The sequence below is a fragment of the Gopherus evgoodei genome, chromosome 5, assembly GCF_007399415.2.
Source record: "Gopherus evgoodei ecotype Sinaloan lineage chromosome 5, rGopEvg1_v1.p, whole genome shotgun sequence".
NCBI lineage: Eukaryota > Metazoa > Chordata > Testudines > Testudinidae > Gopherus > Gopherus evgoodei.
The window spans coordinates 142,408,533-142,434,326 of NC_044326.1; the positions used below are offsets into that span (position 1 = coordinate 142,408,533).

The window sequence follows — 25,794 nt, forward strand, 5'->3', positions numbered from 1 at the left end:
TGCAGTGAGACAATGCACAGATATTCATTGCAAGACAGATTATATGAGTAAAATCATACAAAAACCACGCGCAAAGGATACTCTCGCAGTATGTAGTGATGGCAGATAAGTAAATTAAGATTTTTCATATCCTGTTTTAAATCACTTATGAAAATGTGTTGCTGCAACTTTTGTGACCATCATAAATCCCCACAGGCACAATTCAGCACAACTGAAGTACACAACTGCTTAGCCATGTTAGGTATTGCAGAGATAGGACATATATAAACAGCAGTGACTATTAACTAGTGCTAAATGATGCCTTTCATGTCAATGCTTGATTCCACACCCATTACAGCTCTACTGACTGCAGAATGGGGCTCATGGGCCAGGGAAAACAAAACAATATGATAACAATTAAAAAGAAATGATAAGATTAAGTAAGGAAAGCTTAGAACATGGTTATCAGGGAAATTTCCTGAAATGATTAGTGCTACAAGACCAGAATAGTCTCTTACGGGAAGTGGTAGAAGCCACATTACTTGAGACATTTAAAACTAGACTAGAGGATGTCTTGGAAAATATAATGTAGATAACAATCTTGTGCTGGCCCCAGGAATTGGACTTTTCCATTTCTGATTCCTGTGCTTCCATGAGACTCTGAACACTTATTTGGATTCTGTGCTTCTTTATCAGCATATGAATGTGGTAATTTTTAAAAAGTTAAATAACATTGTTTATTACAAGCCCTTATTTCCTCCCAACCCACCCCCAAAACACATGGAATGCAGAAGATAGTAAATACACCATTTTGCAGTGAATCTTTTCTCTTTTACACTGTTACCATATTTTAAAACTTGCCACTAATTTAAAAAAACAAGGTGAAATAGGGGGAGACAGCTCTAGATCCAATTTTTAGATATTTTTTCACTGTTTCTTCAGTGGTTAACAGCACTTGGGAAAGAGCCCACTGGTTTCTGTTGTGAAGGAATGAAGTTTAACGAAGAGCAGGTGACCACCCGAGTTATGTGCAGCTGTTGTGTTGATCCCACGCTAAGGCAGCCAGTGATGCTCTCACACTGATCTTTCCCCTGGGAGCGGGGCACACAGAGGCAGACGTTGGTCCGATAAAAGCCATCACCTCCCGCGCCTGGGGTCACCCTCACCTGCTGACACGCAAAAGCTGCCCGTGGGGACACGGCTGGGGGGGAAGCCCTCCCTGGGGCTCGGGCAGCCGTCCGGGCACAGCAGGGACAGCGCTGCCTGCCTCCCACGCCCGCGGGTCACTGGGTGCGGGCGGACCCGCGGGGCTACGGGGGAGGGGCGGTCCACGCGCGGCTGTCGGGGGGGCCGGCGGGCGGGCGGAGTTTGCGGAGGGAGCCCAGGCCGGCCCCGCCGGGGCGGCTCCAGTCCGGTCCAGTCCCGCGCCATGCTACGGCTGCTCAGCGCCTGCCTGCTGCTGCTCGGGGCGCGCCCGGCCGCGGGCGAGGAGCCTTCGGGCGCCGCCTGCGGGCCCTGCCTGCCGGCGCTGTGCCCGGCGCTGCCCTTGCGGGGCTGCGCGCTGGGCCGCGCGCGGGACGCCTGCGGCTGCTGCTGGCGTTGCGCGCGCGGCGAGGGCGAGGCGTGCGGGTCGGGCGCGCGCTGCGCCGCGGGGCTGGAGTGCGCCCCCCGCCCGGGCCGCGCCGGGCCGCCCGCCCTCTGCGTCTGCAAGAGCCGCTACCCGGTCTGCGGCAGCGACGGCGTCACCTACCCCAGCGCCTGCCGCCTGCGCGCCGCCGCCCTCAGCGCCCAGCGCCGCGGCCAGCGCGGGCCCAGCCAGCGCCGCAAGGGGCCCTGCGAGCAAGGTGCGGGCGCGCGCTGAGGTACCGGGGCGGAGGGAAGGGGGGCGCTGTGCGGGGACACGGCGGGGGCAGGGGGCGCTGTGCGGGGACTGGGCGCTGTGCGGGGTCACGGCGGAGGCAGGGGGCGCTGTGCGGGGACACGGCGGGGGCAGGGGGCGCTGTGCGGGGACACGGCAGGGACAGGGCAGGGGCAGGAGGTGCTGTGCGGGTGACTAGGAGTTGAGTTGCCTGGGGACAGGGCAGGGGCAGGAGGACTGTGTGGGGTGACTAGGAGCTGAGTTGCCTGGGAGCAGGGGGCGCTGTGCGGGGACAGGGTGGGGGCAGGGGGCGCTGTGCGGGGACAGGGCAGGGGCAGGAGGACTGTGTGGGGTGACTAGGAGCTGAGTTGCCTGGGAGCAGGGGGCGCTGTGTGGGGACAGGGTGGGGGCAGGGGGCGCTGTGTGGGGACACGGCGGGGGCGGGGGGCGCTGTGCGGGGACAGGGCAGGGGCAGGAGGACTGTGTGGGGTCACTAGGAGCTGAGTTGCCTGGGGGCAGGGGGTGCTGTGCGTGGACAGGTTGGGGGCAGGGGGCGCTGTGCGGGGACAGGGCAGGGGCAGGAGAACTGTGTGGGGTGACTAGGAGCTGAGTTGCCTGGGGGCAGGGGGTGCTGTGCAGGGACATGGTGGGGGTAGGGGGCGCTGTGCGGGGACACGGCGGGGGCAGGGGGCGCTGTGCGGGGACAGGGCAGGGGCAGGAGGACTGTGTGGGGTGACTAGGAGCTGAGTTGCCTGGGAGCAGGGGGCGCTGTGCGGGGACAGGGTGGGGGCAGGGGGCGCTGTGCGGGGACAGGGCAGGGGCAGGAGAACTGTGTGGGGTGACTAGGAGCTGAGTTGCCTGGGGGCGGGGGGCTCTGTGCGGGGACACGGCGGAGGCAGGGCAGTAGGGCTGTGTGGGGTCCAGGGGCGGCTCCAGGCCCCATGGTCGCCCCGAGGGAGGTCCCCCGAAGCCGCGGGACCAGCGGACCCTCCTCCGGCAAGTCGCCGAAGGCAGCCTGCCTGCCGTGCTTAGGGGGCAAAATGCCTAGAGCCGCCCCTGGTGGGGTAACTAGGAGCTGAGTTGCCTGGGGGCAGGGGGCGCTGTGCGGGGACATGGTGGAGGCAGGGGGCGCTGTGCGGGGACAGGGCAGGGGCAGGGGGTGCTGTGCGGGATCACTAGGAGCTGAGTTGCCTGGGGGCAGGGGGCGCTGTGCGGGGACACGGCCGGGGCAGGACGTGCTATGTGGGGTCACTAGGAGCTGAGTTGCTTGGGGACAGGAAGTACTGTGCAGGGACACGGTGGGGGCAGGGGGCGCTGTGCAGGGACACAGCGGGGGCAGGAGGGCTGTGTGAGTCACTAGGTGCTGTGCAGGGACACGGCAGGGGCAGGAGGTGCTGTGCAGGGGCAGGGGGCGCTGTGCGGGGACACAGCGGGGGCAGGAGGGCTGTGTGGGATCACTAGGAGCTGAGTTGCCTGGGGGTAGGGGGCGCTGTGCGGGGACATGGTGGAGGCAGGGGGCGCTGGGCAGGGGCAGGGGGTGCTGTGCGGGATCACTAGGAGCTGAGTTGCCTGGGGGCAGGGGGCGCTGTGCGGGGACACGGCCGGGGCAGGACGTGCTATGTGGGGTCACTAGGAGCTGAGCTGCTTGGGGACAGGAAGTGCTGTGCAGGGACACGGTGGGGGCAGGGGGCGCTGTGCAGGGACACAGCGGGGGCAGGAGGGCTGTGTGAGTCACTAGGTGCTGTGCAGGGACACGGCAGGGGCAGGAGGTGCTGTGCAGGGGCAGGGGGCGCTGTGCGGGGACAGGGCAGGGGCAGGAGAACTGTGTGGGGTCACTAGGAGCTGAGTTGCCTGGGGGCAGGGGGTGCTGTGCAGGGACATGGCTGGGGTAGGGGGCGCTGTGCGGGGACACAGCGGGGGCAGGAGGACTGTGTGAGTCACTAGGAGCTGTGCAGGGACACGGCGGGGGCAGGGGGTGCTGTGCAGGGGCAGGCGGTGCTGTGCAGGGACATGGTGGGGGCAGGGGGCACTGTGCAGGGACTAGGCGGGGGCAGGAGAGCTGTGTGGGGTCACTAGGAGCTGAGTTGCCTGGGGACAGGGGGTGTTGTGCGAGGGCAGGGGGTGCTGGGCAGGGGCAGGGGGTGCTGTGCGGGGACAAGGCAGGAGCAAGGGGCGTTGTGCAGGGGCAGGGGGCACTATGCTGTGTCACAAGGAGCTGAGATGGCAGGGGGCGCTGTGCGGGGTCACGGCAGGGGGTGCTGTGCGGGGTCACTAGGAGCTCAGTTGCCTGGGGGTGCTGTGCGGGATCACGGCGGGACCAAGGGGCGCTATGTGGGATCACAGCGGGAGCAGGGGGTGTTGTGCAGGGTCACTAGGAGCTGAGTTGAGTAGGATCATGGAAGACTGATGTTTGGGGCTATGAAGGGCTGAGTTTCTCAGTGGTTCCGGTCGGAGGATGTTGGCCAGGGCATTAGAGGCTACTAGGGATTGTGGGGCAGAGGGATGCCTGAGGAGACACATTCTGAACATCTTTAGCAAGTTTGCTGAGCTGAAAAGCTCAGCTGGGATCCCATCTTTGGGCTCCTGGTGCAATGGTGAGGCTGGCTTGCACTGCAAGGCAAGTGTTATTGATGCATCAATGCCAGGCACTTCCAGGACATTTCCAAGGAGCTGTGTTCTTGGGATGGTTTTCAGTGCATAATCCTCAGGCATTAATTTAATGCTGGATCTCTGGCTGTGTGTGCACTAGTTAGAGCAATGGTGAGAGAGATCCCATAATCTTCTCAGACAAGATCTAATCTATTTTTGCGGTGGCAAAAATAGAATACTTAATTCACCCCCACTGTAGCTCCACCAGTAGTAGCATAGACAGGGCTCAGGTGTTGTCTAAACCTGCTCAAACCCCCGACACCTGCCTTCACCATTGCTTCAGCTGTTACTACCAATGGCAGCACTGCTCAAGGGACCCTGTTTTTGCAAGCAGACGGACAAGAACTACTTGGAGTTGGATTAATGCCCTGTGCCCTCCCCTAGACATCAGCGAATTTGTCCTACAGTGGTGTACAATGGAATCTCTGTATTGGAGATCTTGGGTGCATGTAGGTGGTGGGCTAGGGGAAGACTAGTGAAGAGGGGAATTATTTGTGAAAGTCCTAGTTAGACAAAGATGGGGATTAAAATGTCCTGTGTAGCATCAGAGTCCAAGAGATTTCATTTCACCTACACTCCTTCCTGGGCATACATTTTCATCATTCCCCGTCCCCTCCCCAGTTACTGATAAGTACAGTAGTTATTTTTAAAAATGAACGAACCATCTATACAAACAATGGGATGCTGCTCCCCAAAGCAAGCTCAGTTTGGTGGGGTATAGTAACTTTTCTACAGTTTATTAACAGGGTTTTTGTTTGTTTTCATTGTTTTTTTGTTTTTTTTTCCAGTAGCCTACATGATTCCGTCTGTGGACTGTTCTCAGTCCATAAATTCAAATAAGACTAAGCCATTCATTCTTTTTGTTAATGTATATTATGGAATCTAATACAGTAATTTGATTGTCTGCTTCCTAATCTTTTGTACTAAAACTATCCTGTAGCACCTGGTATGGGGTGCAAATGGGAGGGACAAAGTTGCTATTAGCTCATCTCTTCTCTGTTCCTTTCCCCAACTAACTGTCAATGTAAACTAGATGAATTATTACCTATTTTACAACAGGATCTCCAGAAATCCCAAGAAGAATGCAAATCAAAATAAGTCAACTAAATGATCACTACAAGTAGCATTTTTCTGAATTATTACAATGATTTTAAGTGGAAAGCTAATATCAGATCATTCATAGTTTAGTTAAAGCTTAGCAGGGGAAAGCTAAAGCAATAAACTCTTTTTCAAGGGAATTTATTGCTTTTAAATTTGATATGTATTTAATTGGGTAATATAGTATCAACTGCCGAACATATGCTAATGTTCTGATAACATGTTTCAGAAGAATATTTTTGGTTGTTTTGCTTAAGAAACCTGATGTTGATCATCTATAAAGGATTTAATAATCCCAATCAAAATCCAAAGATCAGCAGAGAAAATTGAAAAAATCATGTTGTAGTATAAATTAGGTACTCCGTGGATGTTGTCTAATTTCTCTTGGTAATTTTATGAAAACAAAGTGTGTGTTGAGCACTTCAATATACACAATTTAAAAAGGGAAAGTCATTCTGGAGTCATAGTTACATATAGCAAGAGCCAAAAGGATAGTTGCAAATGTAGTTTGAAACAGTCTATTCCACATAACTTAAGAGCCAATTGTAGCATTGAAAATGTCAGTTGATATTTCCTATATTAGCATGCCTTATGGGTTTTATCCAAAGCCCAGTGAAGTTGTTGGTGCATGTCGGCAGACTTTGGATCTGGTCCAAGGTCAGCAATTTGAGGTATACAGTATTCTCAAAGGAATGCTGAAAGCTTTAGCCATGTAACTTGTTAACAAGAGGGTAAAGCATTTTGCATGTTAGGGCCGACATTTTAAAAATATGACCTGTAATTTTGGGTGCTTAGATTTTGGGGTGGTTAACTTTACTTTTAGAAGGGCTGAGCACCCACTGGTGCACATTTTTTAAAATCAAGCCCAAGGTGTGTAAAGCTAGTCTCTCAAAAATTGAAAATCTGGTTCACTGGGACACTAATTAAAAAGCAAAATGGACCTCAGACCACCCTAAGTGGGTTTTTAGGACACTATGAGACACATGGAATTTCCTGAATAGGGAGCAAGAAACATGGGGAAGGTTTGCCATATCACAGAAACACACAAAGCCTCAGAAATGAAGCCACCAGAACTTTTCATCAGCTGCTCTCTGCTGGGCTCTGGCTGACATGGAACCATCCAACCTGGCTTTTCATGCCTTGAGTGAATTTTCCCAACCATCTGGTTCCCTGACCCTGACATTCCTACACAAGGTTTCACAAAAGCTGGGGCTTTCCTGCACAGGGGCTTTCCAAATATCCAAGCTATTTAGATGCAGATGGCTGTCAAAACCACAAAAATTCTGTCCCAACTTGTTTGAATCAAAGCTTAAGCAAGTGGGTTCATTTAACTGAAATTATTGTTTGCTTTGAGAGGCCTCGGGAACAGCCGCAGAAACTAAAGTCCTGCATAATTAATAAAATGGCTTTCCCACTAGCCACTGGAAGTATGTGCCATTATTCTTAATATCCTCTTTCCCTTTACAGTATTCCAAATCAGCAGTGCTGTAATTATGTGCAGTGCTGAAGCTTTTGTTTTGAGAAAATGCTACCTGAAAAAATCTCTGCAGCAGTGCCATTGATAGGAATCCTAGCTTCTAAGCTGTCCTCAGGTTCCACAACCAATGGACTGATTTTGACAGGGAGGAATGGAGTGGCATACTGTTCAAGACACATCTCAAGGACAGAACTGAAACTCTAATCCCATTTTTCTGGAAGGATGTTTTCATAACCAAAGTATATTAGGGTTATCTTCCCCCACTTCCTCCTCTTGCTTCCCATATTTCAAGCCAAGAATATCTTGTGAAACTCAATGTGCTTCTGGAGCTTCTGAAACTAAAAGAGAAGAGTAAAGCAGGAGCACCATATGTTTATACTGTGTACTCAATATTACCTCTATAGCACTGTAAATGGTACTTTATAAACTGTACAAAAAGAGTACCTTAGATCCCTTTCCTTGAAGAGTTGAATTCATCCCTGCCCCAGAACTAGTACCAGCACAAGGGCAGCAGTTTGTGCCACCTCTATTGGGACTACCTCAGGACTACTCTACCTTGCACCCCTGCTACAAAGAACAAAATTACTGGGCGCACCTCGGCCGTGCCCTCTCCTGCTCTTGACTTTGTCAGAGGTTTCTGTGTGGGGAAGGACAGAGCTATTCTCCATGTAATACCAAGGGGCTCCGATGCGGGGAGATTGACATGGTGCCTATGTGACTGCTTGGTGGGTACAAAGGAGTCTGGCTGTTCTGGAAAAACTTGCTGTTGATAACTTGGTTTAAGTGAATGGACTTGTTTGGAAGATGATGTTGAGATTACAGTTTTATCAGGCAGTTGCAGCAGGTGATTGTGCTCAGTTGTAAACTGTTTATATTCTCCTGCACTCACTCGGGATCTTAAACAACAAATTCTAAGGCACTTAGAGCTTTAAATGTGGTGGATTTGCTGAGGGTTGGATAGTCAGCCATGGATTTTGAGAAAACATTCCAGCTAAGCAACTTATATGGCCCCCACTGCCATATCTGAGCATCTTATGAATGTTAATGTACTGATCTTCACAGGGGAAAAGGGGAGGAGGTGTTGCCTTATATATTAAAAATGTACACATTTGGACTGAGGTGGAGATGGACATGGACATAGGAGATGGAAGTGTTGAGAGTCTCTGGGTTAGGCCAAAAGAGATAAAAAACAAGGGTGATGTCATGCTAGGAGTCTACTACAGGCCTCCTAACCAGGTGGATGAGGCTTTTTTTAAACAACTAACAAAATCATCCAAAGCCAATGATTTGGTGGCAAAAGGGGACTTCAACGATCCAGATATATGTTAGGAAAATAACACAGCAGGGCACGGACTATCCAATAAGTTCTTGGACTGCATTGCAGACAACTTTTTATTTCAGAAGGTTGAAAAAACTACTAGGGGGAAAGCTGTTCTAGACTTGTTTTTAACTGTCTAGGAAGGAGTATGGCAGAAAGAGATCGAGGGGTCATAGTGGACCACAAGCTAAATATGAGTCAACAGTGTGATGCTGTTGCAAAAAAAAGCAAACGTGATTCTGAGATGCATTAACAGGTGTGTTGTGAGCAGGACATGAGAAGTCATTCTTCTGCTCTACTCTGTGCTGGTTAGGCCTCAGCTGAAGTATTGTGTCCAGTTCTGGGGACCGCATTTCAAGAAATATGTGGAGAAATTGGAGAGGGTCCAGAGAAGAGCAACAAGAATGATTAAAGGTCTTGAGAACATGACCTATGAAGGAAGGCTGAAAGAATTGGGTTTGTTTAGTTTGGAAAAGAGAGGACTGAGAGGGGACCTGATAGCAGTTTTCAGGTATCTAAAAGGGTGTCATAAGGAGGAGGGAGAAAACTTGTTCACCTTGGTCTCTAAGGATAGAACAAGAAGCAATGGATTTAAACTGCAGCAAGGGAGGTTTAGGTTGGACATTAGGAAAAAGTTCCTAACTGTCAGGGTGGTTAAACACCGGAATAAATTGCCTAGGGAGGTTGTGGAATCTCCATCTCTGGAGATACTTAAGAGTAGGTTAGATACATGTCTATCAGGGATGATCTAGACAGTATTTGGTTCTGCCATGAGGGCAGGGGACTGGACTCGATGACCTCTCGAGGTCCCTTCCAGTCTTAGAATCTATGAATACCCCTGTTGTATTATTATCCCCATTTTACAGATGGGGAAACCGAGACATGGAGAGATTAAAGCCAAAATCCTAAATACCATTGAGGTGATTGATAGAGCAGGGAATTGAACCTGGGTCTCTCAAATCAGTGCCTTAACCGCTGAGCCATCCTTTGTTTCCATTACATTTGGAGTATGCAGGCTGTCACCAGTCGGGGCTTATCAGCTATGATCACCATGTTCTATGAGGTCATATGGGAGCCCGATGGACCTCCAGTGCTCTGGAGCAACATGAGCTGTTTACTGTGTTTGGGGAGGGAGGAAAGGGGAGATTCGCCTCTGGTCAGCATCCTTTGAACGTTCCTCATAAGGCTTTTCACAGCATCGCTTCTCCCTCAGATAGTGCCCGGATTCAGTATGGCAATTGGGCACTTGAGAAAGATGCTGAGGGACTCCTCTGAACATGCTGGGGAAAGGGGGAAATTCACCCTGATGCCAGGGGTCAGCGCAGACTTGTGCACCAATCATGTCCCACTTAATACCTTGAAAGAGGGTTTAATTAATGCCTAGGCCTTATGTGGGGCTTCTGCACTGGGGTGAATGTCACCCAAAGTCTCTGTAGCCTCCTGACATGGTTGACCACACATCAGTCACCCAGTGAGGAACTGGAGAAGGACCAGAGCCTACAGGCAGAGGGGGAGCTGTTCATGCCAGCTATTGGCCTCTGATGTTGCTGAGGAGGTAAAGGCCAATAGGTGGCATAGACAGTGGAGCTGGCCAGTCAGCTGCGGAAGATAAAAGGACAAAGAAGACCCTGTGTAGTTACCCTGCTCCTACCCTGAAGGGCTCAAACCAACCCTGGGAGAGGGAAAGCAGCCACAGCCGTTGCCAGAGCAATCAGGGCCCAGCTGGCCCTTATAAGTGGGCGGTGGGCCAAAAGGGGACACTTTCTCTCTAGCTGTAGAGAGAGAAGGACTTGGCTGCCTGGGAGCTGAGAAGGGCAGAGGGAGCTGGGGAGCTCCAGCCTGGTAAAACCCCAGCTAGAGGCCTTGTTAAAGGCCTACAAAAGGTATTGGAGTTGCAGAGGGGCAGCCCACAGACAGGCAGAGGCAGCTGATCCAATCCCTCCTTGCCGATGATGAGTGGTTTACAGACTGCAGTCCGCCCCAGTGAGCAGGGGCTAGATGGTGACTGGCAGTAACCACTGAGGCAAGGTGGGGATAGAGGGTTGGGGATTTCCCTGGGTGGGGAGACCCAGATTGGGGGTTACTGCTGGGGGCAGAACCCTGATACAGAGGGGCACTGGGGTCCGGGAGGGACATCAGGGGGCAGCGGCAGGCGAGACACTGGCCTGCAGAGGGCGCTCTGGGCTGGAAGCGCTAATTTCCTGGACGACCAGCAGGAGGCGCTGCGCCAGTGAGTCATCACCCCGCCACACCTTTCAGGAAGTGGCCCAAATTGGTGCACATCTGGGGATGCTTTTATTAAATGGCTAGTTATGTGTGATCTTTTAGCTTAAAAGCTATATCTGAGGATGGATCACTGAGCCTATACAAGTACCTTACCTGTGCCTCTGCAGGAGCCTTTACATGGTTTCCATTTACAGTGCAGTCATGGGGACAGACTGAATGGCTGTTATTAGTCATCATGGATGTTGAGAGTAGAGTTTATTGTCCTTTCAACTGTGGTGCTGCGATAGCCGTTCCTTGGTGCTTCCTCAGTAGGCTGACCTTTCTGCTGGATGGATTGCTAGTATCCCCATGCAGGTGAGATGTGCATCTCTCCCAGGAGTGTTTGTGATGGGCTTAAGCTCATGGCTGCCTGATATGGAGGAGCAACAGAGAGGCGTGTCCTGTCCTCACAAGCCTGTAGAAGAGAGTGCCCATCGTTGTTCACATTTCTCTAAAGAAAGGAGACATATATTCTTCCTGATTTAATATATGTATATTTGATGTTGATTCTTTTTCAAATGTCAGAGAGAAGGCAAGATGTAATGGTGATTGGGGCGGGAGGAGTCACCAAAGGGCAAAATCTTTGGCTTTCCAATTTCCCAGTAGCCAAGGGTGGGGCTCACCTCCACCCTTCTTATAAAGCTGGGTGGGAGACCCTGTGCAGCTATGTAACTAGGCCAAGCAAACTCCCTTTATGGTAAATTATTTGTATGACAACTTCTGAACACTTCTAAGCACTTGTTGCTGTGTATATTTTCCACAGGAAGGAGTGGTGCAAAAGTTCAGGCATCTTCATTATGGCAGACTAAACACTATTGTGTTTCACTGCTTCTGCTTGTTTCTTCATTCACTGAAATGTTGTAGTCATGCCACATATTTCATAAAGCTGTAAGCAAGTGAAACCGTCTTGGAAATCTCAGAAAGTAGCAGTCCAGAAAAACTTGTTTACTACAGTGGATGTTGATTGATTTTATTTTTAAATGGAATTTGGGATTTATTTTTTCCTATTTTGTTTAAATATATGTAGCGTTTAAAAACTAAAATAGGGGCATTAGAGGAGGAAGTGTAGGCACAAGGGCAGGGGAAAGCAGAGGTGGAGATGGAGGCTGGGAAAAGCTCTGTAGAGCCATAAAGTGAGAAGGAAGAGTTTTAATTCGAGGTAGAGATAGCGGTGAAGGGAATGGAGGAGTAGCAACACAGGGTTCTCCTGCTGTGGCTGCTGAACACTCATATAGAACAAATGATGCAGTCTGAGCGAATGTCCACCTGCGTTGGGTAAAAACTAGGTCGGGGGGGAGGAAGATGTGTCAGAGAGAAAGATATGCCACCAGAGCAAGTGGCAGCAGTACATACTCAGGTGCCCATCTCCTGTTACCCCTTCCAGTGGGCAGGGCCAATAGAGTTTAAATAAAATGCCCACTGTGCACCATACTTAGCCTCCAGGATGAGGAAGCTCACCCTCATCTACTCTGTTCCCACACCACACTCCATTTTTCCTCTTGCACTGGGGGAGCAGAAACTAGCATGTGTGCTAATGGTGGCAGGATTTGGGACCCTGCTCTTATTTAACAGGGTTTGCATTTTGTGCTTCCCAGTGGGCATTTAAAGGGTCTGTGTTCCCCTCTGCCTGCCGTACTGGTTGATGCAGGGTCAGCCTTTATTTACTCAAAACAGCACAAGCATGATAAGATTAAATTACTTCCCCAAACATGCCCAAGCAAATACTCTTTGAATTTCTTGCATCTTTGCCTTTGAATACTCCTGTTCTGTGAAGATGCAAAGTACCCTTTATGACCACAGCAGAAGAAAATTTCACAAAGGCACTTCCATTTTTGCTGCATGGATAGATTTTTTTTTTTATGATAAAGATCAATTTACACAATAGCATGTATCAGAATATTCAGTGTTTGAAGTGCATGGGCAATGCCACTTGAATACTTATTCTGGATTTCACAAGAGATTATTTGCAGACCTGGTAAAATAACTTGGAAACAAAGATCTTCTCATAGAGAGGGTTACATAAGTTTTAACATGTAAAATACTTTTTAAGATGCACATATTTTCACTGTGGATTTATTTCTAAGGGAATAAAAGTTCATTAAAATGCTAGTTGACAAAGTTGATAAAATACATGCCCAGTTGAGCTTTCCATATTCATCAGTGTTGTGTGTATTGCAGCTCTGACTGAAGCTTTTGCTTACAGTGAGATCCCCTTCAGCAGCTGGGGAGTACTTTGACATTTCTTACTTTTGGACAACAAAAGGAAAGAGCCAACTCTTGAGTCTGATTAATTTTCCCTGACCTTGTCCTTGGGACTATGTCTCTGTGTTGCTTTGTTTTCTAAAATCCTGTAATCTGAAGTTTGTAGTGCAACAACATCCAGTAGTTGTCTGATGAGTTGTATTCTTTGTGCTAAAGTAGCTAAATTGTGTAGAAAATTTAGTTCCAGAGAGAATGATGTTTCCTGCTTGTAAGTCAAATGAAACTGGAAATGTTTGTGAGGAACAAGAATGGAAATAACCCTCACTGGCACCATGCTAAGTAGCTGCAGGGACAGAGAACAGAATCTGCATCAGCCTAGCCAGTGTCATGCTCTCCTGGGATAAAATAGGCGAGTGTGGGACAAAACTCAGTAAACAGAGGCTCACCTTCCCAGGTTTCCTCTTTTGGGAGAAGTTTAGAGGAACATAACCTTTTAGAGCTTTGGAGCCAGGAAGTGCTCTGCTCCCAATCCCAAGGAGCCTGGCCCTTCATATTGCACTGGGCTTCTCCTCTCCTCATGGCAGTGCAGCTCCCTCAAAGAGATGGCAGCACAGAAGTCCACATACAACTGTGTGACAGAACCCCACTAGATATTAATGCTACTGACAGCCCAGTGAGTCATCATTCACAAAGATAATCTAAAATCACCCACTAGCCTAGCAATCCAGGATTCAACACTGCTCTTGCGGCATCAGAATAACGCTTTGTGTGCCACGCTTCAAAGTCACTCGCTACTTGGCTGAATAGAATAGTAGAGCCAGAGACATCTTGCAGTTGATACGCTGAGGGTTCGTGTCCCTCTGTTGTGTGCCTCCTCTGCTCCCTGCTTCTGCTGTTCCCCTACTATTCTGATCTGTGCATGGTAGCTAGCGGCCGTAGACTGAAACTGTGATGGGCCGGAAGTGCAAACACGATCCAATGAAGGACCCAGTTCCACGGGAGTTTTGTCATTTATTTTAATAGGTGCAGGATCATGCCCTAATTCCTGCTCTCATGAATCCTGATGCTAAATATACTGTAAGAATATATTATCATACCACTGCATGATATTAGTCCTCCCCAGCTATGAGCACAGTTTGGGGCAAAATAAATGCTCACCTCTGCCCCATGCTTTGAAATTACATGAAGTAGGCAGGCAGCAGTAATTCCTTCTTATCAATGCACTTGAGGTCAGGTAACACTGAGTTAGGCTGGTGTAACACGCAGTGAGACAGAGAGCAGAGTCCAGCTCCCAGCTAATCAACGGTCAGAAAACACTAAAGCTTTTACTCTTTTTCATAGTTTCTCTTATGGAGCTGTTTTCACTCAGAGCTGGATGGCACTGTGCAAATATACTTGTTATCAAAAAGGTTGGCCCTGCTCCCATTCCCATCAGATACCATGACAGCTCTTCTATTGGTTATTTCAGAGGTTCTCAAACTTCATTGCACCGTGACCTCCTTCTGACAACAATTACTGTACGACCCCAGGACAGAGGACTGAAGCCTGAGCCCTGCCCCCAGGTGTGTGGCGGGGGACTAAAGTCAAAGCCCAAGGGCTTTGGTCCCAAACAGGGGGCCTGTAATCTGAGCCCCAGGGCTAAAGCTCTCAGGCTTCTGCTTTGGCCCCAAGTGGTGGGGCTCAGGCTTTGGCCCCAGGCCCCAGCAAGTCTCAGCCAGTCCTGATGACCCCATTAAAATGGGGTCATGACCCCATGGGGTTCCAACTCACAGTTTGAGAACTGCTGGGTTATTTCACTGAAAGGGGGACTGGCCATCCCTAGCCACATGTATCACACAAGGAGTCCTCTTAAGGTCAGTGGGACCACACAAACCTTGGTGCTGTGTGAGTTGCAAGACATTAGCTCTTTGTATATAGGAGTTGCCTCAGTCTGTGCCACGTACATTGACTCTGACATTATTGGCCCGTTTTCCAAAGGGGCTCAGCAGCTCCCTTTGAGTGGAAATGGGAGCTGAGCTCTTATGATAATCTGACCCCAGTTGTGGGGGCTGAGCACTTCTGATATTCTGGCCCTGTGGTGATCAGAGCCAAGCAAGCAACTAATTAATGAGATTGTGATAGGAATAAAGTGTGAGGGTTTTGGACTTGAGGAGGGAAGTGAAGGCAAGGCATTTTTTTTCCGTTATATGTCTTTAATTATATTTAAAACTCTTTCTCCCAAAGACAGAAGAGCTAGTAAAACTAAGCACTGAGTTTTTAAAATAAATCTAGAGTAACACATACCAACTCTTTTCAGTCATTAGGAGAAATATTCTGTTTTGCCATTAATGAACATTTGTAGTTTTCTAATAAACTATGAATGCTGTGGAGAAACATAAAAAGGATAACCTCTCAAGGGTTCATTTGGTTACAGCAGACTTTTTGCCAATTTATGCTGGCCAAAAACCCAGCTAGAAATTTGTAATCCTTTGGGACCTCTGCTCTTGTCATCCTTTAACACATTTTTATCAAGTAATGTGCCCTTTTTGGCTCAAAGCACAATAATAGTTTGTATTCAAAATGTGAGTGCTACAATTTCAGAGGACTTGCTCATGATGTAAAGCAAAACTAGAGCATTACGCTGATAAATTCAGATATCCCAATTCCAATGATTATGGAGCAGTGGTTCTCAATCTTTTATATGGTGACATAGCAAACCTCTGAGTGCGACCCCCACCTTATAAATTAAAAACACTTTTTTATATATTTAACACCATTATATATGTGCTGGAGGTGAAACGGGGTTTGGGGTGGAGGCTGGCAGCTCGCGACCCCCCATGTAATCACCTCGTGACCCCCAGTTTGAGAACCCCTGTTTTGGAGTAATGAAAATCCCAGATAACCACCCCAGTGTACAGTGCTAGCACAATGTCCTTGGGCCCTATCTGAGCCCTTTACTAAGTCCTGAATTCCACCCTGGCTAGGAGATAGAAGGTGCACCCATGCTTCTAAAACGTATTAAATAGCAGAGAGCTTTTTAAAATCTCTCCACATATTTATTCTGAAATGGACAATAGTGTCTGAGCACCTGTGCTGCTGAGCTCCCTCTGCTCCCATTGAGGTTATTTCTTGTCTCTGGGAGCTCCCAGGGCTCTGCCCCTCACAGCAGATGCACAGCACCTTGCAGGATTGAGCCCCAAAACTAAGAAGGATGTGACTAATAAAGAAAATTGACTTCAGAGCTGATTTAAGTCACTTCTTGTAAATATTTAAACAGAGGTTTCATTTGTTTTCCTTTATGAAGGGAAAATATGCAGGGCCTGTGAAGGGGACACAGGTCAATAATACAGCTAAACAGCTGTTTCCGTCTCTCACAGGGCTCGATTCTGCTCTGGCTGGCACTGGTTTTACAGCTGTGCAGCCTGAATGGAATCATCCTTGATTTATGTCAGATAAGAATCAGGGCTCCTACATGTAGATTATCCATACATAGAAAAGAAAATGTCTTTCCTCTTTAGAAAACATGCCTTTCCTGGGGTAAGAGAACAGAGATCTTGTCCTGAGGATTGAAATTGAGTAAGACAAGGGTTAAATAAAAGCAGTGTACAATCTGAGCTACAGGACGCACTCTGCTGTGCTTTCTCAAGGCCTGAAAGTTGTGCTCTGCTATTCCATTTAGATACAGGCTAAGGGAGCTACAGAGGATGTATGCCCTGCCCCTGGAGTAAAGAAGGTTCTGTGCTTTTGGCTCTTTGCATGCCTACACAGGAAATCTTGGTGTTGCAGTGCCCATGTGACACACCATGCGTCCGCACATAACTGCTTCTCCATACTCCTTGTCACCGGGATTCTTTTTGCTCTGAGCAAGGCTACTCACTGTTACCCATACCAGGACAGAACTGGTATAGACAGCAAGGAGGAGATAGGTTTCTGCAGTACAGGCTCTCATGAGAGGAAGAGACTAGTGGGGATTTTTGGAAGTCCTTGCAGGAATAGAGGACCGTTCATTCATGTAACACAGCCGTCCTCCCCTCTAAGGCCCTGCACAACTCTTCCCCTAGGCATTTAGGTTTTCGTTATTTCCTAATCCTCGTGTCACTTCTTCAAAGTGTCCTGCTTCACTTCTCCATATTTTTCCTTCATATTCTCCCAGCAGCCCCAGGGAAATGGGGAGGGAGGCTTGGGGTTTACCAGCCATCTCAAGTACTAGCTAGAGATGGATGCTAAAGACAGATTTCCTGAACAGATTCCAGGGACAGTACCCTACCAAGAATCCCAGCACCATCCTCTTGCTCAGCAGTTCAAGTAGGGTGTGGCTGGGTTCTCGCCCGCTGTTGCCCCCCTACTTTTCATAGTGGTCTTTAGCTAGTAGGTTTATTGTGGGGGTTGATGGAGGTGAACAAGGGGGAGAGAGTGATGGGGTAAGTTAAGTAAGAGAGAACAGTGCGAGAGAGATGCTGCAGGGAGAATGGGGAGAAGAAAGGAGACCATATAGGGAAAGAGGCAGAGAACGCAGAGTTGGGAAAGAATGGGAGATACAAAGAGGTGAAGGGAGAAAGAGAGCATGGAGAAAACAGACACTGGTGGCAACTCTGGGAAGGATGCACCATGATCTATTAAAGGAAAGAAAAATGTAGTGCCAGGATGGGGAAAGAAACTCTAACAAAAGCAAGCAGTGCAGTAAGGTACTCCTACACAGTACATTGACTAGACCAGTGGTTCCCAACTCACTGTTCACTTGTGGCCCAATCGGCATACAGCTCTGGCCCATGTGACATCCTTAGGGCCATACATGTATGTATATTGTGGATATAGCCCGCATAGCACATAGATGTATGAACTCTTTGGCCCAGTTCATAGTCCTGGGGTCAAGCTGGTCTCTTTTATGTTTGTGTGTTCAATGCTGAGCTCACAGCCAGCCCTTAATAAACAATAAATGGATGCACTGGTTAGTGGAGGATCTTGGCTCACTGGGCTAATATTCAGATGAACTATATACCATGGGATTGATACTCCCTTAAATTCCTAGCCTCTTCACTTCAGTCAGCCTTTTTTTTTCTTTTTTTCTTTTTTTTTTTTGCTGGTACAAAGTGCTTCACTTCCACATTTCTTAGTGCTAGCTCCGGAATGAAAACAAAGAGAAACTTTTCAAGTTCCCATAGGTCAGTTTAAAGATAAATAAGAGCTACATTAATATAGAATTGCTGGAGCATTCCATCTGAATTTAGCCATAGACAATGCTATGCCAAGGATTTATTTTTTTTTACCCACTCCTGTGCAAAGCACAAGTTGAGATTCCTAGGGAAGTTTCCTAAGGAATGTAGGCTTGTTTATCACCACAGCACCTGCTAGTGTTTTCTTGGCATGTCTGTGCTAAATTCCAGCATAAATTAGTCTTTAAAACTCTAGATGGCTTTGTTCTTATTGGACTGAATCTTGCAAGAGGCCCTCATTCTCGATGCATGCTCTTTTAATTAAAAAAAAATTTAGTCATTTTTCTCAATTCCAGAAGATTAAAAATACAGTACTTTTCCCCCATATTAGAACTGTTCTTTTTCACCTCCTAGCTAAAAATAAAGGATTAGGCCCTGATCCTGAATGTATTAGGGTCAGGGGGCCTGAATGCCCCAAAGCCTACTGCCTCACAGTCTCAGATCTTTACTTTTCAAAAATTAGGAAGGGACATGAGACAATATTCTACCTCTGTGTACAGATCTCCTGTAGTTATTAGCGAGAGCTCCGCTGTTGGAGCAAAAATGGAGATTGTCAGCTCTTTGGGGCTGGGACTGTCATTTTGTTCTGTGTATGTATAGTACCTGTCACAATGGGGTCCTGGCCCATGACTAGGGCTCCTAGGCAATATTGCCGTACACGTATTAATTAATACAGTCCTTCAGTGGACTGTTTGGTGTTGAGCATGCAGCGTAAACAGCGTAGGTGATAACTCTAACATTTTCTCCTGATAAGCAAAGTTGTCCATGGTTCCCCACCATACATAAGAGTGCTGAGGACACAAGCTTTGAGTTGTTCCATGCTCTTTTAGTTAGTCTGCTAAAGGTGGTGGAAGCCTTTCCAATGCAAACATTTAGGTCTTCATCCAGTGAGGGGTTGGTGGTCACTATAGAACCTAAATTGCTGAACTTTTGGACTACTTCTAGCTAGTTTGTATTTAAGGTGATTGAAGGATCTTGTGGAACCCCTTGTCCTAATACAACCATTTTCTTAATACTGATGGTGAGAGCAAATGCCTGACAGACACTTGAAATGAAGTCTGTCCATGAGTTCTTGTAGTAGATCTTCATCATGGGCTATGAGGGCAGCAGCAGCAGCAGCAAATAGAAGTTCCCTGATTAGCACCTTTTTGACTTTGGTCTTTGACTTAAGTCGTTACAGGTTGAAGAGTTTCCCATCCAATCTTGTATGGAGATACACTCCATCTTTCATGTCCTTAAACGCACAGTTAAGAGTACCAAGAAGAAGATTCCAGAGAGTGTAGGGGCTTGCTTCACTCTGCTTTTCATCTCAAAGCTGTCCAAAGTGGACCCGTCATACTGGACAGTTGCTCTCATGTTGTTGTGGAATGAATGTATAAGACTTAACAGGGTTGGTGGGCATCCTGTCTTTTCTAGTATTGCACATAGACCTGCTCTACTAACTGTCGAATGCTTTGGTTAGGTCCACAAAGGTACAATGGTCAGTTTTGCTCTCTGCACTTCTCTTTTTTCAACACCAAAAGATAAAGTCACCAAAAGATAAAGTCACCAACACCAAAAGATAAAGTCAAAGGGAAATTTACCAAGTGTGGCAGCCCTGCTCAAGCAAAGATGACTGCACTGGCTGGGCCATCTGAGTAGGTTGGAAGACAGATACGTACCCAACGACATGCTCTATTGGGAGCTATCAGAGGGAACAGGAACAACAGGATGTCCCAAGCTTCACTATAAAGACACATGCAAGCGAGATATGAAGGAATTTGGAATTGATCCTGACCAATGGAAAATCTTGGCAAGTGATCATGGCAAGTCGCACCATCGTCTCCATCAGGGTATCAAAGTCCATGACAGGAGCTGGCTCCTACACCTTGAAGAGAAAAGAGCCTGTAGGAAGCAAGGAGCTCCCAACCAAGATATGTACATTTGCAATAACTGCTAAAGATCATGCAAATTTCCGATAGGACTATTCAGTCACATGAGACATTGCAAACCCATCTACATCATGGGCTGCAATTCCCACCATCTCTTGTAGATGAAAGGATGCCAACAACTCAGTAGACTAATTTTGGGAGGAGCAGTTTCAGCCACCCTTGCTCTGCAAGTCTCATTAATAGCAGGGAGGGACACATGCTCCTCTTTGATATGTGGTATGTATCAAAACATTTAGTCTGCAGAAGAGAAGAATGAGGGGAGATTTGATAGCTGCTTTCAACTACCTGAAAGGGGGTTCCAAAGAGGATGGATCTAGACTGTTCTCAGTGGTACCTGATGACAGAACAAGGAGTAATGGTCTCAGGTTGCAGTGAGGGAGGTTTAGGTTGGATATTAGGAAAAACTTTTTCACTCAGAGAGTGGTGAAGCACTGGAATGGAGATGGTGGAATCTCCTTCCTTAGAGGTTTTTAAGGTCAGGCTTGACAAAGCCCTGGGTGGGATGATTTAATTAGTTGGGAATTGGTCCTGCATTGAGCAGGGGGTTGGACTAGATGACCCCCTGAGGTTCCTTCCAACCCTGACATTCTATGACAGAAATCCTTGTGCATTAAATCCAAAGGGGAATTGAGCCTAGGTGCTTTGATGCCATAGTGAGACAGAAACATATCATAAATGCCAATATGCAGATGATGGGTGGGTTATCATAATGCTTAAAAAAAGAGCAGTGGTTTGTTGAAAGGTGAGAAATAATGGGGGGGTGGGAGTCCCCCAGGGGAGCTGCTGGGTGCTCAGTCTTCAGAAAATCAGTCCACTTCTTTAGCTACCTAAATATAGACTTAGGAGCCCAACTTTAGGCTCCAGTTTTTGAAAATCTTGACCCTCATGGGCACACAAATTAGCACAGGCAGCTCGCCAGATATCTAGCTGGCCATAGATGTACAAATATAATTGACTTGTGTGCATACTTCCAGTATTCACATGCAGAAATTAGGCACACACACTTGCTTATGTATGCCTAAATTTAAAAGTTTGATCCACCTGTCAAATCATACTGCTCCCTACCTGTTCTAAGAAGACTCTGCCCTCTCTGCTCCCCCCCCCCCGCGGTGTGCGTGTCTTTGGCAATTTTGCTTATTTATTCTTCCATGCCCAGTTGCAATTATGAGTAATTTTTTTTTTGTATATGTACCCACATGCAGAATCTGAACTCCAGTGCTGGCTGGATACATAGGGGCTTAAATCAATTTTTCTACAAAGGGGCATTATTCTGATTTCATTTATTTGCATTTATATTCATTGTCTTCTGCATATATGAAGTAATTATTTTTGTCTTCATAACATTTTCAAGCACATGTTGCTGTATTACTTTAGTAACAACTCAAAGCTCTGGTTTAATATCATGCAACATGGGCTGTTGTGGTTTCTATCAAATATCCTTGAAATGTCTATCAGTAAATTATTTCCTAGTTTTCAGACCTTCATTGGATTATGACTTTGATCCAAACGTTGTTTCAAATGCTGAAATCATGCAGATACACATTTGCTGGTCTACTGCTTTGTGTTTTTCCACTGTTTATTAAAAAATTCTTTTTCACCTTAAAGGCATTCAGTTATTTTTGCAGTGTTTAGGTTCATTGACATTTGGTGCACTTATGGTTTTTATGGTTGCTTTGCTCAAATCTTATTAGAGGAACTGTTTAATATATTACTTGGCTGTTCAGAGTTTCATATGTTTCTAGTTCACTAATCAGCATGACTCCGAGAGCCCAGAGAAATGGCCATTCTTTAGTGTACGTAGAGTGCTTATGGACCATATGTTATTTGTAACATTTTTTCTTGGAATCTGGAATAAAAAAGTTGTTATTATGGAATGAAAAACAACTCTAGTTTACTTCAGCTAATTTCCCCAGTGCTTGTTATTTCCACCCCTGGAAAGACTGTGCTGTGTTCAAGAATTTCTCTAATCCTTTATTGGGCAAAAGGTTGTCTGAGACTCCTGCCTAATCATAGATTACTGAGTAATGATTCTAATGAGGATGGACTTCTGAAACCATGCTCACTCTACCATGAATAAATGCACTCAGATCTCATACCTCGCCTTCATGTTTTCAGCCCTGAAATTGCAGGCTTCCCAAATTCTTTACAGGTTTAGGCCTCTTTCACAAAAGAGCTGTCAGAGACAGGGAAAGGCTGCCTAGTAGAATGTATCTGGCTGCTAACAAAGTGTTGTTCTGTCTAGTGGTTCATTCAGTGTACAACAGGTGTGTGAACTGTGTGGCAACAAAAGTAAGTACAATCCTTGAGCTTCATCTGCAAACCTTCAGCTTCCTGAGAAAGGTATTTGCAAGTCTTTACATACATAAGCATCTTGGGTCTCTATTACCCTTCATGCCCCGCAGAAGCTCCTCCATAGCATGCAGGCCAGGGTTTGGGGTCAGGCAGAGGCCACTGTCCACAGCATCTTACCCCCTTCCCTCTCCAAGCCCCACAGGAGAGTAGAGGATACATAAATGCTGACCTTTTCATAATTCTCCCCCTACTCTACAGAAACCCTCACCCCACGAAGAAGGGACATCATGGTTATGGGCTGCCAGTGGGGTTTGAATCATTGCTGCAGCATGGCCCTGATGGACCTGAGTTACCCACTGCATTTCTGTGGGAGGGTGGCAAGTCCCACCCCCCGAGCTTAGAATGAGGCAGAAACTCTAAGATCCAAGCTTGCAGCATTGACCTGAATGTAGCTTGCATAGTGGGACAGCTTCATGGAATTAGGCTATAGCCTAAAAACAGCAGGAATTTCTTGTTCTATTAAAGACAACAAAATTACAGCAAAGAATCCTGTGGCACCTTATAAACTAACGGACGTTTTGGAGCATGAGCTTTCGTGGGTGAATACCCACTTCTTCAGATGCACATCTGAAGAAGTGGGTATTCACCCACGAAAGCTCATGCTCCAAAACGTCTGTTAGTCTATAAGGTGCCACAGGATTCTTTGCTGCTTTTACAGATCCAGACTAACCGGCTACCCCTCTGATACTTAACAAAATTACACTGATCTATAGAGCAAAAATAGCACTGACTACTAATACTGCAGATTACTCTGCTGAGGTATCCAGCCTGCACTGCAGACTTCACATTCTGTGTGCTCTGTAGGGTGCAACAGACTCTGGGGAAGAGCACACAAAACATGAGGCCTATTGCTGCAAGCCCTCTGCTAGGAGACCTCCCACCGACTTCACTGTGAGTCCTGCACATCAAGGCCTTGTGGTATCAGCCCATCAGTTCAAAAGTGCAGTGTAAGCTACATGTGGATTATCCGTGCCTAAAGGCCAGACAAAAATGGGGCCCCATTAAGCTAGGCTCTGTACAAACACTTACTGTCCTAGAGAGTCTAAATCAATAAGACCAGATGGAGGGTAGGAAGGGAATATAAGAGCGGCCACACTGGATCAGACCATAGGTCCATCTAGTCCAGTATCCTGTCTTCTGACAGTGGCCAATGCCAGGTGCCCCAGAGGGAATGAACAGAGCAGGGAATCATCAAGTGATCCATCCCCTGTCACCCATTCCCAGCTTCTGGCAAATAGAGGCTGGGGACACTATCCCTGCCCATCCTGGCTAATAGCCATTGATGGATCTATCCTCCATGAACTTATCTAGTTCTTTTTTGAACCCTTAGGCCTCAAAGGTTCCTAACTTTCATTAAAATCAGTGGAAGCTAGGAGCCTAAATACCTTTGAGGAGCTGGATGAGAGAGAGAGTAAATGACTTACCCTAAGTCACATGGTAGGTCAGTCGCAGAACCAGAAATAGAACCCTCCCTGCAGGCACCGCCCCCACAGCTCCCTTTGGCTGCAGTTCCCCATTCCTGGCCAATAGGAGCTGCAGGGGGGGTGCTGCAGGCAGGAGCAGCCTGCAGAGATCCCCTATTCCCCACGCCCCTTGGGGTTACGGAGATGTGCTGGCCACTTCCAGGAATGGAATTGGGGCCAGGGCCAGGGCAGGCAGGGAGCCTGCCTTAGCCCCATTATGCCACCGGACTTTTAGCAGCCAGAGACTGTGATCAATTGGCAGAGGCGTCGATCGCGATCTACTAGTTGGTGGCCACTGCTGTACAATATACTGTGATGGCTTGGCTAGGCCTGTCAGCTGTGGTAGTTTTTCCCTAGACATGATGATAAAGCACAGAGATTCATGATGTTGTCATAACTTTCCTACTCGGGTCTGAACCTTAGAGTTCAGAACATGAGAAGCTAGCATGAAACCTCCAAACTTAATTACCAGCTTGGATCTGATATCGCTGCCACCAGCCAGAAGATTCCAGTGTCTGACTCACTGTGGTCTCCCCAAAACCTTCCTTGGGGGACCCTAAGACTCAGATTCCTTGAGTCTCACAACAAAGGGGAATAAACCATTTCCCTTCCCCCTCCTCCCAGATTTCCCTGCCCTGGGTTCCCTAGGAGATTCCCTGCTTCAAGTCCTTGAAACACAAGTACCGAGAGATCAAATCTCTCTCTCCCCTCACCCAGAGGGTATGCAAAGTCAGGCTTTGTAAATCTAACACAAAGAGATGTTCCCCCTCCCTTCGTTTCTTAGCCTTAACCAGGTCTTAAAAAGAAAGCTTTATATAAAAAGAAAGAAAAAGACATAAAATGGTCTCTGTTTCAACGTGACAATATACAGGGTCAATTGCTTAACAGAAAAAATGAATAAACAGCCTTATCCAAAAAGAATACAATTTAACACATTCCAGTAACTACACACATGTAAATACAAAAAAACAATATAAACCTATTGTCTTACTATCCTTGTACTTACAACTGGGAAACAGAAGATTAGAAAGCCTGGAGATAGAAAGATCACTCTCAGAGCCAAGAGGGTCACCGAACCAAGACAAAGAACAAAGAATTCACAACCAAAACTTCCCTCCACCCAGATTTGAAAAAGTCTTGTTTCCTGATTGTTCCTCTGGTCAGGTGTTTCAGGTCACTTTTTGTTAACCCTTTACAGGTAAAAGAACATTAACCCTTAGCTATCTGTTTATGACAGATGGGTACAGAAAGGATAAATCTATCTGGAGCTCTGCAATGTGTGTGAAATATGGAATTAGGCTGCAATTCTTGTGCACCCAAATCAATGGGAATTTTGGACGGAACAGGAATATAATGTGAGAATAGAAGGTTCTCATGGATTGAGTTGTTAAGCTACTCAGAGAGGGAAAATGTTACCCCTATGTAGAGTACCTGCACCATGGCTATGAACCACCTAAATCCCATTGTCTCATCTTGTGAGCCCTAAAGTGGTGCCGATGTTTTTTGTGATATTCACCACAAGATGGTAATGTATATGCATAGATTATGCTGCTGGATTTCAAAATTGGAATTAAAGTTTTTGGGTCTGCAGCTCCTCACTTTGGGAATCTGGCTTGTAATAAGGGCTGCAGTGTTACTCTGACAGTTCAGAAACACAGAAGTTGGAGCCATTCATGTTTCTTCTTGTTTATTTGTTGCAAGCATATTTTATTAGTTGGTGGGTTGTTTTGTTTGTTTGTTTGTTTTGCTTTTTGAAAGTCTATCTGCTCCTGAATATAATTTGATTGCTGTCCTACATGGATCCATGGATCACAGTTTTGAATAGTTATATCAAGATCTGTGAGCAAGCCCAAGTTGTTCTAATCAGTTCCAGCACAGGATGCCAGACTTGTTACCCTCCTCTGGAAATTTAAAAGCTGACAACGCAAAAGAATAAGGAAAGATTTTGCACTGATTTGTGGTATGGAGCAATAGAAGTGCTTTGAGTGTGAAAACATCACTGCGTGTTTT

The 25,794-nt window shown here is 47.1% G+C and overlaps 1 protein-coding gene across 1 annotated transcript in view; it reads left to right on the plus strand.

The window, feature by feature from the left end:
• Positions 1-1,408: 1,408 nt before the first annotated feature.
• The window catches only part of IGFBP7 (insulin like growth factor binding protein 7), a 76,940-nt gene continuing 52,554 nt past the window's right edge, over positions 1,409-25,794 (plus strand). Inside the window, exon 1 of the mRNA XM_030565095.1 lies at positions 1,409-1,823. Coding sequence (XP_030420955.1) covers positions 1,409-1,823 — 415 coding nt within the window. The remainder of the gene's footprint in view (positions 1,824-25,794) is intronic.